Here is an 18,467-nt window from a genome sequence, read left to right on the forward strand (position 1 = left end):
GAAGACAGGAAACTGTGCAGCCTGGAAATACTCCAGTTGGAAGAGAGAGAAACAAGGATCTCCACCAAGAAAGGCAACAGCGGGGGAGCTGGAAGCATGAGAATAGGTGCCTTGCTGGACCCCTAAGGGGAAATAAAGGTGCAGTTGCCCTGAACTGTGACTGAGGCAGGAACTGTTTTACTTGATACTAGTCTCTGAACATCCATAACAAAATCCCAGGAGAATTTAGGTCATAATAAGAAGGCAAAGAGAGTGATTTTCCTCATTATGTCCAGATGTTACTCAAGAGACAATAGCTGCACAAAACTTGCTTCATGATAACAATCAGTAGAACCAAAACCAGCTGTTTTGTACCCTTAACAGTTCCCCTGATGTATGTCTGATGAGCTACTAGAGTTATTTATTAATATTTTCATAGCACCTAGGAAGCCCACGTTATGGACTATGACCTGTGTTCCCTCAGAGCTGTGTGGTCACGTGGCCGCCCAGGCATGCTGCGCACTTGATTTGCAGAGCCACATACATGGTAGCTTTTGTGTTAAGGTGCATGTTGCTCCTGCCCTCTGCCTTGAAGCCCATGGCCAGCTGCTCCTGGGACCCTCCTGCTTGCTGTGCAGAGTGAGGGGGCGGGGTAAGGAGGCACTGATGTCAGGGTGCCCCCCACCCATGTACCCCATCTCTGCAGAGCAAGGGAAGGGGGGATGGGGCTGAGGATCAGAGAGCTCAGCTGCCGTGGTCTGAGCCTTCTGGTGTGAATGTCTTAAAGAGACAGCACAGGGTCTCTCACAGACTTCCCCAGTAGCCAGCACACACACATTCTGTCTCTCTCTCTCTCTTACTTACACACACACAACCACACACTCTATCTCCTTCAAACTCAACTCCCAACATGTACCTGTGTTGTTGTTATGGCTTGGTACATCCTGTAATGCACATATATTCTCTGTAATTTTATTCTTTCAAAGTGCTGTGATTTTAGGTTTTTGACTGGTCACTGCATTTCATAATTTTATTGCTCTCTTATGCTTAAATTTAATTCTTTGAGTTCTAAAGTGCCTAACCTGTCCTGGCTGGAGTAATTATCCCTATGGTAACTTTTTAAAAATATATATTGTATCTAGGTTTTTTGTCTCTACTGGTGGCGCACTTCTACACATTAAATTGATATTGGTGCCCGTAACAAAATTCATTCCAGACATGGATGGAAAAAATTAGAGGGAACATGGATTATGACCCCATTGTTTTTAAGCATCATACAAACTCAGAACTAAAAAGATAGATTGTAAGCTCTTTGGGGCATGGGTTAAATATAAGAAAATGTACAACAAATGGTTGCAGACAGGTGGCTGAGTACAGGGAAACAGAGAAAATAATGGTCAGTATCATAAGCAGTGGTCTCAGCACATCAGCAACCTAACCATTGTCAAGTTTGGTTGGTTGGTTGGTTTTTTTTGGTAGGCAACACAGCAAAGGAGAAATTTTAAGGGGGTTTTGTAGGCGAATAATGATTTTAAGAGGGTTTTGTTGTGCTGATGTTCATTGGGAGCTCCTCTCAAATGTGAGGGGTAGCATAGAAGAAAGCAGGAAGTTGCTTGTTAGAAAATTTAACAAAGACTAAGAATTTCAGAACATTAAGAAAAAATTTCCACTGTTGTACTTATGCAGGATTAAGTATTCCAATCCACACCTCCTTCTCCCCAGAGTACACAGGCAGGACTCCCATGAGTGGGAAGGGAAGACTATGTTTTCAGGAACTATAGACAGACATAGAATCATTGACTTTAAGGTCAGAAGAGATCATTGTGATTGTCTAGTCTGACCTCCTGCACAATGCAAGCCACAGTGTCTCTCCCAGCCACTCTTGTAACAAACCCCTAACCTATGTCTGAGCTATTGAAGTCCTCAAATCATGGTTTAAAGCAGGGGTCTCAAACACATGGCCCACATGCAGCCCACAGGGCTATTTCCTGGGGCCCACCCCCCAGCCTACCTCCAGGCCAGGGGTAGGCAAACTACAGCCAAAGGATTGCCCCCCTTGAGCCTCATGCCACTCCCTGAAGCAGCTGGCATCACGTCCCTGTGGCGGGGGGAAGGAGGGGAAGCTAAACCCTGAGCATGTAGGTAAGACTCACCAGCCAGACACCTAGGAAAGAATTCTCTGTAGTAACTCAGATCCCACCCCATCTAACATCCCATCACAGGCCATTGGGCATATTTACCGCTGGGCTCCTTGTAAATTAAATTCGACTTATCCAAGCAAGAAGCTGTTCTAGGGCTCCCNGACACCTAGGAAAGAATTCTCTGTAGTAACTCAGATCCCACCCCATCTAACATCCCATCACAGGCCATTGGGCATATTTACCGCTAACAGCCTAATTTTGGCAATTAATTGATCTTTGACTATCTCATCATATCATCCCCTCCATAAACTTATGGTTTTGTCAACACTAAAGGTATGTCTACACTAGAAACCTAAGCTGAGGTATATTAGGTTGACTTACAGCCACCAGAGTCAAATGTCCACACTATCCTCCTTGGGACAGTGGTGCACATCTTAACTAGAAGCACTTCCCCCAACCAAAGAGGGGAAGCGTGGGCAGAGGGGAAAGTAAGCTGGTACGTCCGCCATGCTACGCCGGATTGGACCAGCTTCTCTGGCAGTGATTTAAAGGGCCTGGGACTCCCCGTAGGAGCTGGAGCTCCGGGCCCTTTAAATCGCTGCTGGAGCCCTGGGACCCCAGCAGTCGGGCTCCCACCATGATTTACAGGGCCCGGAGCTCCACTGCAGCCAAAGCCCCAGACCCTTTAATTCGCCCCTGAGCCCTGAGGCTCCCAGCCACCTCTGCAACTGATAGCTCCAGGGTGATTTAAAGGCCCTGGAAGTCCCAGCCACAGCCCATTGCCCCGGGGCCTTTAAATATTGAAAGGCCTTGCCTCTTCTGGTTGAAGCCCTGCCCTCGCTCAGGACTCCAACATACCAGTAAGTCCTTAAGTTACTTTCACTCCTGAGCATGGGAAGCTGACAGCCTGGTTCTCAGCTCCATTGACAGCTCCCTGCCAGAAGTCTAGCTACCCCACAGGCCCTCAGGGAGCTGGTCCCCTTTCTTTGTCCCCCCCACCAGCTTCTGGCCCTGACTCCCAGCTGGGAGCAGGGTCCACCCACCCAGCTCTCCAGGGAATCAGGGGCTTTCTTGTCAATTTCACAGCTCCTACCATGAAATTGACAAGACAGGGGATGTGAGGGACACAGTGTCTACATAGACACTACCTCACCCAACTACACCAACATAAGCCTTATATCTCTCACGGAGGTGGAGTTATTATGTTGGTGTAGTAAGGCACTTACATCAGTGGGAGGAAGGCTGGAGTGCAGACACTGACATAGTTGGGTCGACATAAGCTGCATTACGTCTACCTCTGTAGCACAGACCAGCCTTAAGAAAACCGTAATGGGAAATCCCAACATGTATATGCCATGATGGGGAAGAGACTTACTGAAGTCCCAGTTTAGCTTACTAATGGACACGGTCTCTGTTCCCTCCCACATCTAGGCTACTGATGCAGCAGCACCACTGTAAACTCTCTAGTGTAGCGGCTCTAAACTGATAGGAGAGAGTTCTCCCATTTACTTAATTAATCCACCCCCAAAGAACTGCGGTAGCTACGTCGTCAAGAGAAGCTCTTCCACCAGCATAGCACTATCCACACAAGTGCTTAGGTCGGTGTAACTTATGTTGCTTCAGGGGATGGCATAGTCACACGCTGAGAGACATGAGTTATACCAACTTAAGTGGCAGTATAGATATAGCTTTACTGTCATTTTATTATTGCAGTCTGGTGAAGAAGCCTGTCTTTGTACCTGAACTCCATTTTGCAGATGTCTCCACGTTTATTTTCTGTCTTTGTGTAGTACCGGACTGTACTCTGCATAGGACTGTATATGGTTTTCATGGCTTCCTACAAATCAAGGACATTCCAGCTTTGACTGGTCTTGAACTAGGGGGGCCAGACAGCAAGTGTGAAAAATCGGGACAAGGGATGGGGGATGAAAGGCGCCTGTAGAAGAAAAAGCCCCAAATATCAGGACTGTCCCTGTAAAATAGGGACATCTGGTCACCCGATCTTGAACAGACATGAAAATATCTGTCGACTCGGAAGTCCTTTGTTCAGGAAGCGCCCAGTGCGACCAGCTGCGGCGGTGACTCCAGGCCACCCACTTGGAAGTGCAAGCCGCGGACAAGGAGGAGCCAACCCCGGCTACCCTCCGCCGGGCGCGCAGCCACTCCAGACCCCCGTTCCGGGGCAGGGGCTGTGAGCCACGGACCTCGCTGTTCCCCTGCCCCTCGGCACGGGGCCGCAGCGCCAGAGAAGGAGCCCGCGGGGGGCTGGGGTGGCGAACACAGTCCAAGAGCGCGGGGCTCTGCCGGGCCGGGGAGCCCGGTGGGAAGGCGGAGTCCCACAGCGACAGCACCCAGGCAGGCGGGGCGCGCCGCGCAGCGGCCACAGAGGGACGGAGCCCTTCGGGCGGCAGGAAGGGGTCGGGAGCTGCCTCGGGCCCAGGCGCGCCCCGCCTCTGTTCCGTGCCCACAGGCGGAGCCAGGGACTCACCTGGGCGACAAGGAGCAGGAGCAGCCCAGCCTGGACCCGGCCTGTCAGCGCCGCCACCATCCTGAGAACCGCCGCAACCCCGGCTGCTCGTGAACAGAGCCGGGACTGGCAGCCCTCTGGCCCTGTTACCCAGCAACCCGGTCTCCCTGCCCGGAAGTCCCGCCTCAGGGAGGGGCAAGCGGACGAAGCGGCCAATCAGAGGACGAGGCTGTGACCCCCGACTCCGGAAGTGGCCGGGTGAAAGAGCAGAGGGTTGACGTGCTTGGTGGGCGCAAGATGGCGGTGAGTAGCGGGGCAGCCGGGGCTGGTCCCCGGTAGGGACCGCTCTTGTCTCCCCCGAGCGCCGGGGCGGGGCGATGTTAGGTCTGGCTCTGCTAGGGGAGGCCCGCGGAGCTTCCTGTCTGAGCGGGTGGCAGGAGGCTATGGGAGCTCTGCCCCCGCGGCCTGAGAGGGGCCATCAGAGCCCCTCCCCTCCCGCCTCCTCCATGGAGTGCGGCGGGCCAGGCGCGAGGCCCCGCGCGCTGGGCGTGAGCGGAGGTGAGTCTGCCTGGGGTCCCGCAGCGAGAACCTGCCCTGAAAAACCACCGCTGTGGGGGGCGAATGCTGAGCTGCGTTACTGGCGGGACGGCAGCGCCTTGCGGAGGCGGCAGCGTGGCTGGTGGCTGGTGTGGCACAAGCGGAGACGATGCCAAACACAGAGGGGCGCCGTAAAGGAAACCAGAGTGTAAATTTCCCTTGTGAAAGTTGTCACAGATGAAGAAGAATCCGTACGCTGAAAGTCCTCTTGCCCAAAGATTTAGCACATGCCATGAGACTCTTATAATCTATCACTGGAAATACTCCTTCCCTTTGGCAAGTGTGTTAGATGGTGGGATTGGTTGGTTTGTTGTGTACATTATACTCCAGAGTTGGGTGAGGCTTTTGGTAGCCCACCTTGAATTAAAAGAGCCTACCTAATGAGGCAGGTTGCATCTTGTGTGGCCTAAAATTCATGCAACAGTCTATCTAGATCCAAACAAAGTTATGTTTGTGGGCACTTTCAGTTTCCGTGGGCTAATCCATAGTTTGAAGGCCCTGATAGTTTATGCTGAAGAGCTCCCTTGCAATTAAGCAGGTCACACTTTCACCATTCTTCTTCTTCTAACTATTAATATATTATTATTCTTATTGGAGGACCCCTTTGTGGCAAGCACTGGCCAAACATGTAACCAAGAGATGGTTCTAGTTTACTTTTTAGTTATGTTAGCTCTGCTTCCTTTTTTTCTCCCTAGGATAAAGAAAAGAAGAAGAAAGAGAGCATTTTGGATCTCTCGAAATACATTGACAAAACAATTCGAGTAAAATTCCAAGGTGGTAGGGAAGGTAAGTTTCAAACTGAATTATGCTGGTTTGCAGATCATCACACATTTGCAGTATAATGAATCCCACATCCATAATCCTAACTGCTTTTTGCCTCCTGTAATCCCTCCATGTGCTCCAGTAACACCACTGCATCTTTAGATCTCCCTGGTGCTCACTCTTATATCCCCCTCTCCTTTATTCTTCTACTTAACCTCTCTCTCCCCCCTCTGGTTCTTTCACTTCAAAAAACAAATTACAGTTTCTCCCGTTTTAAAAATATCATCCTTGTCCCCACTTGCCTATCCAATGACTGCTCTGTTTCCCTTCTCCCTCTCATCTCTAAGCTTGTTGAATGCCTGTCTACAATTGCTGTCTGAAGTTCCTCTTCTCCAATTCAATCCAAGACTCTCCAGTCTGGCTTCCACCCCTTGCACTTAACTGAAACTGCTCTCACCAAAATATCTAATGACTTTTTCCTAGCCAAAAACTCTGAACCAGTACTCCATCCGCTTCCTCCTTAACTTGTCATTCATCTTTGACACAGTTGGCCATGCAAGTGGCTTTTTTTTTGGTTTGTTTTTGTTAAACCTTGTCCTACCCTGGCTTCTGTGACTCCTCTCCTGGTTCTCCTCCCACCTCTCTAATTGCTCTTTAAGCATGTCCACTGGATGTTCAGTTGCGGGAGGAGGGACTTTCATAGGGCTCTTTCCTTGATTCCTTTCTCTTCTCTCTCAATACACCTTATCTCTGAGTAGTCTCATTCACAAACACAAATTCAGCTACTCTTTCTGTGCTCATCTCTCAGATCTACCTCTGTGCTCCCAAATTTTGTTCTTCTGTCCAAACTAAAATCTCTACCAATCTGTCTGTCATCTCCCCAAAGATGTCTAACCAGCCATCCTTTCAAGCTTAGCGTGGTTAAGAGCTCTTAATTGTCCTCTCAAGCCTTCTCCACCCACCCACCTTCTTTCTCTGTCACTGCAAACAACATCACCATTCTGCCTGTGACTCGTGCCCATTTCACAGGCCTATCATTTTTTATTCAAACCTCTGTCTAGGTACTCTATATCTAGGTGATGCATCTAAATATTGGAGATTCTTTCTGCATAACATCTCTTAAGATGTTGCCTTACAAGCCGTATGCATCCAAGCAGCTAAAACTCTTGTCCAGGCTCTCATCATCTCATGTCTCAATTACTACAGCATCCTTTTTCTCTGGCCTTGACAAATGCAGTCTTGCCCTGTATCCATTCAGAATGCTGCCTCAAAGAGCATTCTCCAAGCCCGTTGCTTTTACCCCATCACCCCTCTCTTTGCATCCCTCAACTATGACTCCCCTTTCTCTAACACATCAAACATCTTGTATTCACTTTCAAGGTCCTTCACAGCCTATCCATGGCCTACCTATCATCTCTCATTCGCTATTGAAATATTGACTCCCCTCTCTTATTACCCAAAGATGCCAGCCTCCATCACCCACTCGTTAAATTTTCAAACAAGCATTTTCATGCTGCCCCTCGTGGGAGACGCTCACTATAAACCTCCATAGAACTATCTCATTATCCTGCTTCAAATCTCTCCTTAAAACTCCCCTTTGCTGTGTTGCCTATAAAGAACTTGATAATGGTTAGCTCATTAGTGCAGTGATACTGCTGCCTAGCATGCTTGCTGATAGATGGGAGTACAAGGAAATGACGAACCATATCTCTCAGTTTGTCTGCTGCCTTGTATTGTAAACTCTGGAGCATAGACTATCTTTAGTTCTGTTTTCGTACAGCACCTAGCACAATGGAGTCTTAGCATGGCTGGGGGTCTTGGACATTATGGTAATAGAAATGGTAAAACTGGCTTTTACAAGGTGGGGAAGTCAACTCATGATCCTGCATAATGCCTAGCCTTGCAAAATCATTACTTTATGTACTTTAGCATGAACAAGGTACTTGACTCTTTACAGTATATACACATGAAGGCAATGCCTGTGCCACAAGAGCTTACGTTCTAGAAAAGATGCACAGGAGATGGGATGCATTGAGCTGTTTAGGGGGACTTACTGTGGTCGTTCATTTTGTTATAACCAAAAGATGAAAATTTACCAGGACAGACACAATCTACTCTGACTTGTGATGATGTCAGTTAAACAATTACTAGCCTATTAAACTACTTTTTTGCTCTAGTAAGCACATAGACAATGCATTTTGTGACTGAAAAGCTATGCTAATCTACTGACCACACAACTAGAATGTAAACACTTTTTCACTAGTTGAAATGGCTTTTTCTTTGCTTAATTGTCCAAATAACCTGAAAGTTCTAGAAGCAACTTGTCATGCTTCAGTGTGTTTACTGATGACATCTTAATATGATGAGAAGGGCATCCTCCATTCCCTCTCTCTCCCAGACCAAGCACTTTTTGGTGGCTGCTCCCATTTGTTTCCCCTTCCCAGTTTAGGAGTGGAGTGGAATTTTAGGAATTTTATTTTCTTACATCTTGGCTTTGGGATTTTTCTTCCTGTTGCTACAGTCTTGTAAAAAAGCAATGTGTATTTTAGTTTCTAACTGTTTTTTATTTTGTGGTTTTTTGTTTTGTTTTTGTGTGTTTGGTCTTCAGCTAGCGGAGTCTTGAAAGGATTTGACCCTCTTCTAAACCTTGTGCTTGATGGCACTATTGAATATATGAGAGGTATGTAACATGCCATCTGAAAGCTTAGAGTAACTATGGAAGCTGATTTTGTGTTGTCAAGGATTCAGTTATAGATAAAACGCCCGAGTCTCCAAACTGACTAACTAGGAATAAGGCTGCAAGTCTATCACGGATTCTCTGACTTTCCGTGACTTCTGCTGTGGTTGGTGCTGGCTCAGGGGCTGGCTGAACCCAGCAGCAGCAGTTTGGGTGTGTGGGAGGGGGCTCAGGGGATTGGGGGGGGGTGCTTATCTTAGGGTGAGGGGCACCACTGCAGCTCCTAGGGGATGCCCCCCCCCGCAGCTCCCATTGGCTGCATTTATGGCCAATGGGAGCTGCAGAAGCTGGTACTTGTGGTGGAAGCAGTGGAGACCTTGCCCCTGACTCCGCCACCTAGGAGCTGCAGGGATGAAGCCAGTAGGAAGCCCCACCAACGCCCTCCTTCCCCCAGCACTAGTGGGGTCCCAGGTCACATGTCACAGCCCCCCTTCCTCCCCTCCCCAGCACTAACAGGGATTGTGAGGCACGTGCTGGACCCCCCCTCCCCTTTTTCCCCCAACACCAGCAGGAATCCTGGGCCACCTCCCCCAGCACACACGGTGCTCCCGGACTGTCCCCCCTAGAGCACCCGCAGTCCTCCACTCAAGTTTTAGTCAGGGTGGGTGTTTTTAATAAAAGTCATGGACAGGTCATGGGCCCATGAATTTTTGTTTACTGCCTCTGACCTGTCCATGACTTTTACTAAAAATACCCATGACTGAAACGTAGTCTTAACCGGGAATCACTACTAAGGGGCAGATCATCTTAACGGCTGTGAATCAATGTCATAGGTAATTGCCTGATATCACTTCCTCCCACAAAATGCCTTTAACTCCATTAGCTTCTTTGAAAATCCCAACCTGAAGTGTTAAACATCCAGGACCTACTGAGATTTCATTAATCTTCTTTGAAAATTCCGGTCTTAGCTGTCTTATGAACCCCAGGGCACTCTTGTAAAATTACCATCAGCACAAACAGGTGATCCGCTACAGCTGACACCTGCTTCCCCTTTTTGTTTAAAAACAACACTCTTGCTGTGTTATGATCTTTACCTTAAAAGCAGCAAAGAGTCCTGTAGCACCTTATAGACCAACAGACGTATTGCAGTATGAGCTTTCGTAGATGAATACCCACTTTGTCGGATGCATGTGACGTCGCCATGCATCCAACGAAGTGCGTATTTGCCCACAAAAGCTCATACTCCAATATGTCTGTTGGTCTATAAGGTGCTACAGGACTCTTTGCTGCTTTTACAGATCCAGACTAACACGGCTACCCTTCTGATCTTTACCTTGTTTTTTAGCATATCCTATGATACAGCATAGAATCATAGAATATCAGGGTTGGAAGGGAAGGGACCTCAGGAGGTCATCTAGTCCAACCCCCTGCTCAAAGCAGGACCAATTATCAACTAAATCATCCCAGCCCAGGTTTTGTCAAGCCTGACCTTAAAAATCTCCAAGGAAGGAGATTCCACCACCTTCCTAGGTAACCCATTCCAGTGCTTCACCACCCTCCTAGTGAAAAAGTTTTTCCTAATATCCAACCTAATCCTCCCTCACTGCAACTTGAGACCGTTACTCCTTGTTCTGTCATCTGCTATCACTGAGAACAGTCTAGATCCATCCTCTTTGGAACCCCCTTTCAGGTAGTTGAAAGCAGCTATCAAATCCTCCCTCATTCTTCTCTTCTGCAGACTAAACAATCCCCGTTCCCTCAGCCTCTCCTCAGAAGTCATTTTTTCCAGCCCCCTAATTCATTTTTGTTGTCCTCTGCTGGACTCTTTCCAATTTTTCCATATCCTTGTAGTGTGGGGCCCAAAACTGGACACAGTACTCCAGATGAGGCCTCACCAATGTCGAATACTGGAGAATGATCACATCCCTCGATCTGCTGGCAATGCTAGGTCATGAGCATCATGCTATCTAACTTTCAGGAGGGTGCACAGGGTCAAAAGTATGCATCTTTATTGTGTCACAAAGTATCATCGGTCCAGTTGGCCACATTTTTAGAATAAAATTTTATTTTTCAGAAGTAGGATTTTAAAAAAAAATTTATAGAATGCTAAAAATAAGTGTGGTGACTACAAAAAAGTATAGCATTTGATGTTGCAATATCCAGACAAGAGAATGGACTGCATCAGACATCAGTAGGGGAACAGTCATAGAATTGTAGAACTGGAAGGGACTTGAAGAGGTCATCTAGCCCTGCATACAAGGCAGGACTGAGTATTACCTAGACCATTCCTGGCACATGCATTTGTCTAACTTGCTTTTAAAAATCTCCAACAATGGAGATTGCACCACCTCCCCAGGCAATTTATTTCAGTACTTAACTACCCTTACAGGAAGCTTTTCCTAATGTCCAATATAAACTGCCCTTGCTGCAGTTTAAGCCCATTGTTTCTTGTCCTATCCTCAGAGGTTAAGGAGAACAATTTTTCTCCCTCTGCCATTATGGCTAAATAGTAGGGATGAGCAAATGTAATTCTTGGTGGGTGAATGAGGAATTTATATGTGGAAAAGTCTGTCTTCCTGTAGTTTTTGGTTCCAGAATCTGTCTGGAAGAGTGTTTTGAAACTGATGATTTAGGGATTGGGGAGTTCTTTTGTCATCTGGACACCATTCTTAGGTGCCTCATTTGATGAGAGCTTTTAATGTCTAGCATCTGAGGAATCTGAATGGTATGTCCTTCAAAGTAAAGTTCATAGATTGCAAGGCCAGAAGTGATCATCTAGTCTGTTCTCCTGAATAACATAGTATCATAGAACTTCCCCAAAATAGTTCCTAGAGAGATCTTTTAGAAAAACATACAATTTTGATTTAAAGATAGTCATTGAGGGAGAATCCACCACAACACAGGGTTAATGACTCTAAGGCGTGTATTTTTTATCTGAATTTGTCTAGATTCAACTTCCAGTCATCGGATCATGTTATACCTTTCTCTGCTAGATTGAAGAGTCCCTTATTAAATATTCCCCAAGTAGATACTTGTAGACTGTAATCGAGTTATCCTTTTAACTTTCTTTAAGCTATATAGAAGGAGCTCCTTGAGTCTATCAATATTAGGCATGGTAGCAAAGAGTCCTATGGCACCTTATAGACAGACGTTTTGGAGCATGAGCTTTTGTGGGTGAATACCCACTTCGTCGGATGCATCCGACAAAGTGGGTATTCACCCACAAAAGCTCATGCTCCAAAACCTCTGTTAGTCTATAAGGTGCCACAGGACTCTTTGCTGCTTTTACAGATCCAGACTAACATGGCTACCCCTCTGAATATTTGGCATGTTTTTTTATTCCTTTAATAATTCTCGTGGCTCATCCCTGAAGCCTCTCCAGTTTATCAACACCCTTCTTGAATAGTGGGCTCCAGATCTGGACGCAGTATTCCAGCAATGATCATACCAGTGCCAAATGTAGAGGTGAAATAACCTCTCTGTTCCTATTCAACATTCCCCTGTTCATGCATCCCAGGATAGCATTAGCTGTTTTGGCCACGGCATCAGACTGAGAGCACATGTTCAACTGATTATCCACCATGACCTCAAACCTCTTTCGCAGTCACTGCTTCCCAGGGTAAAGTCCCCCATCTTGTACGTATGGCCTACATTTATGTTCCTAGCTGCTTACATTTAGTCACAGTAGAATGCATAGTGTCTGCCTGTGCCCAGTTCGATCCAGATCGCTCTAAATAAGAGACCTTCTTTATTTACCACTTCTCCAACTTTTGTGTCATGTGCGAACTTTATTGCTGGTGGTTTTGTTTTTCTTCCAAGTCATTGATAAAAATTAGGTCTGTCAAGCGATTAAAAAAAAATCGTGATTAATCGCGCTGTTAAACAATAATAGAATACCATTTTATTTAAATATTTTTGGATGTTTTCTACATTTTCAAATACACCTCTACCCCGATATAACGCGGTTCTCGGGAGCCAAAAAATCTCACTGCCTTATAGGTGAGACTGCATTATGTCGGGTTTGGTCCGGTATGCCATGCTTCTCTGGCGGTGATTTGAAGGGCCCAGAGCTCTGGCAGTGGGGCTCGGGTGGGGATTTAAAGGGCCCAGGGCTCCCCGCAGCAGCCGGAGACTCTGGTCCTTTAAATCACTGCCCGAGCCTGGCTTCCAGCGTCCTGGTGGGGATTTAAAGGATCTGGTGCTCCAGCTGCTGTGGGGAGCCCTGGGCCCTTTAAATCACCGCTGGAGCTCTGGCAGTGGGGCTCAGGCAGAGATTTAAAGGGCCTGGGGCTCCCCGCAGTGTCTGGAGCCTCTGGCCCATTAAATCACTGCCCAAGTCCCGGGCTCGGGCAGTGATTTAAAGGGCCCAGGGCTCCACATGAATTCGGATATAAAAAGGACATGCAAAGCAGCGGGGCTCAGGTGATGCCTTAAAGGACCCGGGGCTCCCTGCTGCTTTACCACGTTATATCCGAGTTCGTGTTATATCGGGTCCTGGGGTAGAGGTGTATATTGATTTCAGTTGAAACGGAATACAAAGTATACAGTGATCACTTAATATTTGTAATAAATATACTGTAAAAAATATTTATCAATTCACCTAATGCAAGTACTGGAGTGCAATCTCTTTATCATGGGATGCTGTTTACAATCCTTTGCTGCTGTAGCTTCTAGTCTGGACTGCTCACAAATAGTCTGCAGCATGCAAGTCACTCCCAGCTATGTCTATGTGTGCTGCAGTCAGGCAGCCAGCTGTACCTTGGCTCTGCTGCAGGGTGACCCTTCTACACTCCTAGTCATAGATTTTCCCTCATGCATGTATGTTTTTTATGTCCCAGCCCTCTCCTAAAACCATACAAATTCATATAAAGTTTGTATTTGTTTAATAGGAATAATATACACAGACCTGCTTACCCCAAATGGAGTTTCACAGGCACTTTAGTGTAAACACACTGGATTAGATAAAACAAAAAAATAAGTTTATTACACATAATTTATCTTTTTGTAGTTATGTACAAGTTATGAGGAATAGAAGTCAAAATAGTTACAAGAAAAATAAAGAATAAAACACAACTGATGTACAACTGTAACTATATTTAAGTTCAAAGCTAAGTTTTTCTCACCTTATGCTCTCAGAAGTCTTACAGACCAACTTTTTAGGTAAGGATCCCTTCCCCAGTTCATTGGTTGCTTCCTTTGTTCCTTTTGGTGCAGTGAATTGATGGGCACAGAGAGAGAGATGATGTGCTTTAGGGTGTTTTTCCCTCATTTTTATAGTGTCAGTCCCCATCTTAGAAAACATATCCAGCTGAGATTCAGGAGGCAGCCTACAGGAAAGGATATTCCCTTCTGCTTTTCCTCACCTATTTGAGGTTTCTTTGTCTACCCTTCTATATGATGACTCTGTTTATGCTTAAATGTAAATTAAACAGAGCGCACATTCCTTTGTTTGAGACAGATGTGTTGGCCAGCCTCCGTTTGGAACATGTTAATAACACCATACAATGGAGTCTTATAACATACAATCTTATAACTTCACATGCAATGTTGTCAGTGTTCTGATAAAATGTGTGTGACAACAAATAAATCCTGAGTGTTCAAGTGATTCTTTGCAGGACACACTTTGTACAAAGATTATTACAATAGGGTGTGGACATAGGTGCCTTCTGTCATACATGGTCATTGTCACAGCACAGGGTATGTGCAGCTTTGAATCCTCTGTTATTAGTCATTTCATTTTAAGATATGCTGCATGTTTGAAGTTACTAACAAGTCAAGATACTCAAATAACAGGCTGCAGTGGAATTATTTAGTCAAAGATTCAGATTAGTACAGCACTATGCAGAATACAGAAAGAATAGATACATAACCGCATTTGTGTAAGGGAAAGAGTTGGCCTCTGTTTCTCTCTCCTCACTTTCTGGTGGGATGCTGATATTCTGCAATCCCCAGCCTGACTTCCAAGACCTGGGTCGTTTTTTTTAGAAGTTATGAGATCAAAAACTCATTACTGAAGGGGAAAAAATACTTTCCCATGATAATTTTACCATGTATTTTTGTTTTTCTACTTACTAATGGAATTTCAACTTACCTGACCGAGTGAAAAGAAATCTCTAGTCTTATCACTATTACTAACAACTATGCCAACTGACAGTTCTGACTCTGTTAAAACCTTTTTCAGTGGTCATTATTTCCTCCATTACAGAACTAGTGTGCCATAACAAATAATCCTTATTGATCACCCAGATTTTTATAACATACTTCTGTGGACATTTTTACTAGCTTGAGGGGTCTTTTCTGTGAATACCTGGATTCCCAGAGACTTGGAGAGCCTGAGGATAATTAGATACAGCCCAGCCCTCAATCACCTAAAATTCATGAATACCAGTCATTCACAAGTTAAGAACCAACATGCTGGGCCTTAGAACTTAGACACACTCTTGCTAATATTGTAAAAATTTTAGAAGAATAGTTAATATGCAAGTGAGTTTAATATAGAAAGAAAAGAAGACTAACAAAGTGAGTGTTTAGAGGTGCTAATAGGAATCAAAAGTTTATAGGACTAACACTTAGTCTTGCCATTAGTGCAGGTGACTGATGTAGATGACCTCTCAAGGTCCCTTCCAGTCCTATGATTCTATGAAGAATGATAGAGGAAATTTAATCTCTACTCTCTAAAATAATTGTTGAATTCTGTTCTTTTATTTATGCTGTCGTTGTAACCCTAAGCCCTCCTGGGTGGTTTTCTTTCAGATCCAGATGATCAATACAAACTAACAGAGGATACCCGTCAGCTGGGACTGGTGGTTTGCAGAGGAACATCTGTGGTTCTTATTTGTCCGCAGGATGGAATGGAAGCTATTCCAAACCCTTTCATTCAGCAGCAGGAAGGCTAATGTTTTCTTGGGACTCATTGAAGCCTCAAGGCTGGAAATCATTGGAGATAATGGACAGTGTATGAGAAACCTTCCCATTTTGGGGAATAGATTGTTTGTTTGGTTTTTTTAAATGTTCATTTTATAAAGGGTGGAAGGACGTTGACCTTTTTGCTTTGCCATTTGCCACGATGATAGCAGGAACACTGAATGACAACTGCAAAATAAGATCTAATTTTGTTCAATAAAGAAAAACTTCATTACTGCTCTAGTCAGTGTTCAGACTGAAGTCTTAAATGGTACAGGGATCCCTTTCTCTATTCTGGGGTTTAAAATGATTGCTTGGAACTAATAGTAGTGGTAGCCAGCAAGCATGCGTGAGTACTGGGTCTAAAAGACTGACTAAATACCCCCCAAACCAAGTTTTCATAGTAGGGAAACAAAGTGGGTGAGGTCATATCTTTTATTGGACCAATATCTGTTAGTGAGAGACAAGCTTACACAGCTCTTCTTCAGGTCTGTTTTTTCCATTCTGTTTTTGTTCCTCTAGGCAGCAGAATTCATAGGCAGGGATCATTTCATAGAGCATCTTAAGCTCTGTACTAGTGATTTCTTACCTGCCCGCCCACTCTGATACTTACAGGGAAACAAATTTGAGTGTTTACTGACTTGTTACCATTCTTTATAAACACCAGAGCTAAGAAGGGAATCGATCAGTTTCTGGTTCTTGTTCCAAACCTTGCCTTTGGTGGAATTTCTAAAGTCAGTCTTCCCTAGAAACATCTGTGGTGAGTGCCCCAGAAAATTTCAGGCTTGTCTGGGTGACCTAAAACCTACTGAAGTTACCTGTTTTCTTCTATATGGCAGATTGAACCGCGGAGAAGGAACTTTGGTTTTATCCTGTAGGCTTTATTTTAAAATTTAATCTTCTACTGCAGGCAGTCTAGTAGTAACTAGGTTACTTTGTACCTTGCACACATACTCCCACTTGTGATTTCTTCTTGTTGATTCTTTACTATGCATTTCTAAACTTTATACATGATACGTGGGAAAACTTCAGAACAACTGAATAAATAAAACCTCTTATGAGGCTAATTTGCTGCTGTTGTGCTTATCGTATCAATTTTAATCTGGAAAGCCAGTCTTGTAAACTCAATATAGCATAGAAAAATCAGCTAGAGTTCTGTCTGGCTCATGCAGCATCAGTAACAACAATGCTGCCCATATACATGAAAGCACAACTTGCTCTGGGCAGCTCCATTGAACATAATTTTGCATGGCTCTGAAGGTAAACTTTGTTCTTTAATTAGAACTTGGTTATATAGTATTGGTAAGATAGGAGCTGAAATAGAATTACTCTGGTTTTTTGGCTGCATGACTCTGTATTTTGAAGAGTGAGGGGGTTTAAATCTCCCTTTTTTGTCACAAGAACGTTGACAGTCTCTGAATACACACGTGAAACTTCAGGGAGAAGAAATTCCCTGTTGGTATACCAGTAAAAGTCTCTTTACAGAGGGATAAAATGATGAAGGTGTTGGATTTTAGTTTTTATAAGCTTTTGCTAGTTCTTGATCAAAGCTGTGCCAATTATTTTTTTTAAGTTCTTTTCTGTAATTGTGATACTTGTCAGTAGTTGACAGGAGTTTTAGCTGTATAACGTGCTATGTTCTAGAACTCACAAATGTACTGGGGCTTCTGCAGAAAATTCACAAAACTGGTTCTGTCCTACAGACTTATGTAGACTAATACACACACACACACACACACACACAACTTTGGAATCATATGTGATGCAAACCTACCAAAGCAAGGACATGAAAAGTTAAGCTACTGTGATGGGGCAAGGCCAGATGGCTACAGTAAAGTACTGAGAAACAGGTATGTTAGCCCCAGGCTAAACAAATCCCTAGTACCCTGGTAACCAAATGGCAGTTGCTCCAGGTTAATCAAGGCACCTGGAGCCAATTAAGATCTTTCTAGAAGGCAGTAGAGATAGCTACTTTAATTAGAACACCTGCAGCCAATCAAGGCAGGCTAATCAGGGCACCTGGGTTTAAAAAGGAGCTCACTCCAGTCAGGCAGGGAGGAGCCAGAGGAGAAGGAGCGTGTGTGAGGAGCTGGGAGCAAGAAGGCAAGGAGCTGAGAGTGAGAGAGTGTACTGCTGGAGGATTGAGGAGGACAAGCATTATCAGACACCAGGAGGAAGGTCCTGTGGTGAGGATAAAGAAGGTGTTTGGAGGAGGCCATGGGGAAGTAGCCCAGGGAGTTGTAGCTGTCCTGCAACTGTTACAGGAGGCACTATAGACAGCTGCGATTCACAGGGCCCTGGGCTGGAACCCAGAGTAGAGGGTGGGCCTGGGTTCCCCCCAAACCTCCCAACTCCTGATCAGAGACAGGAGGAGCTGACCCAGGCTGTGGGTTCCACAAGAAGGGAAGATCACTGAGGTGAACAAATCCGCCAATAAGCACAGGACCCACCAAGGTAGGGGAGGAACTTTGTCACACTACTTAACAGTGCATGCCTGCCTTCTCCAACAACAACCAGGCACCTCCCCTGCTGACTGTGCACCAGAACCTTAACTCTGCCATGTCTCTGCATAGATCGTGGAAGAGCATGCCAATCATGTATGGCAGTGGTGAAAAAGGCATAGAGATGTTTGCGAGCAGAGAGGGTGGAGGGGAAGGTGAAAGGAGACCAAGTCTGATGTCCATATGGACTGACATAGGGCCATCACTCCATTTGGAAATGGAAGTCAGTGGAAAGATGGCTCCTATAGTTGCTGAGAAAACTCTCAGAAATGAGACTTTCCCTGTCTCCTCTGCTCCATCTTCATTCTACATTTGTGGGACTGAGTGAAATAATAAGAAGCACTGCTTCTCCATGACCTTGGCTCTATTTAATGATGGAAAATGTGGTTTCTGGAAAATCAGCTTTTTCCATGGAAAATGTCAATTTTGCCTACAAGTAT

The 18,467-nt window shown here is 45.3% G+C and overlaps 2 protein-coding genes across 7 annotated transcripts in view; one reads left to right on the forward strand and one right to left on the reverse strand.

The window, feature by feature from the left end:
* The window catches only part of SPPL2B (signal peptide peptidase like 2B), a 155,034-nt gene extending 150,262 nt beyond the window's left edge, over positions 1-4,772 (reverse strand). For 3 of the 6 annotated variants that reach the window (XR_012656683.1, XR_012656682.1, XM_075070372.1), the window contains exon 1: positions 4,609-4,763. Coding sequence is in view for 2 of the 6 variants with exons in the window: in XM_075070372.1 (XP_074926473.1) it covers positions 4,609-4,668 (60 nt within the window). In the remaining 4 variants the exon portion in view is untranslated. Of the gene's footprint in view, positions 1-3,859; positions 3,881-4,608 lie in introns of those variants that run through there. The other 3 variants (XR_004373186.2, XM_075070370.1, XM_075070371.1) reach the window with 3 other exon arrangements.
* A 57-nt stretch (positions 4,773-4,829) lies between these two features.
* On the forward strand, positions 4,830-15,769 carry LSM7 (LSM7 homolog, U6 small nuclear RNA and mRNA degradation associated). The gene is made up of 4 exons (XM_032776570.2): positions 4,830-4,890; positions 5,880-5,970; positions 8,555-8,626; positions 15,377-15,769. Exons 1-4 carry the CDS (start codon positions 4,885-4,887, stop codon positions 15,517-15,519), a joined length of 312 nt encoding a protein of 103 aa, XP_032632461.1. The 5' UTR covers positions 4,830-4,884; the 3' UTR covers positions 15,520-15,769.
* The last annotated feature ends 2,698 nt before the right edge of the window (positions 15,770-18,467 follow it).

This window comes from Chelonoidis abingdonii, chromosome 11 (genome assembly GCF_003597395.2).
Source record: "Chelonoidis abingdonii isolate Lonesome George chromosome 11, CheloAbing_2.0, whole genome shotgun sequence".
Classification (NCBI taxonomy): domain Eukaryota; kingdom Metazoa; phylum Chordata; order Testudines; family Testudinidae; genus Chelonoidis; species Chelonoidis abingdonii.

Bases quoted from the DNA above. Each gene is read 5' to 3' on its own strand.
- LSM7 (XM_032776570.2), top strand. The intron at 5,971-8,554 runs GTAAGTTTCAAA...TTTGGTCTTCAG, and splicing joins ATTCCAAGGTGGTAGGGAAG to CTAGCGGAGTCTTGAAAGGA. The intron at 8,627-15,376 runs GTATGTAACATG...GTTTTCTTTCAG, and splicing joins CACTATTGAATATATGAGAG to ATCCAGATGATCAATACAAA.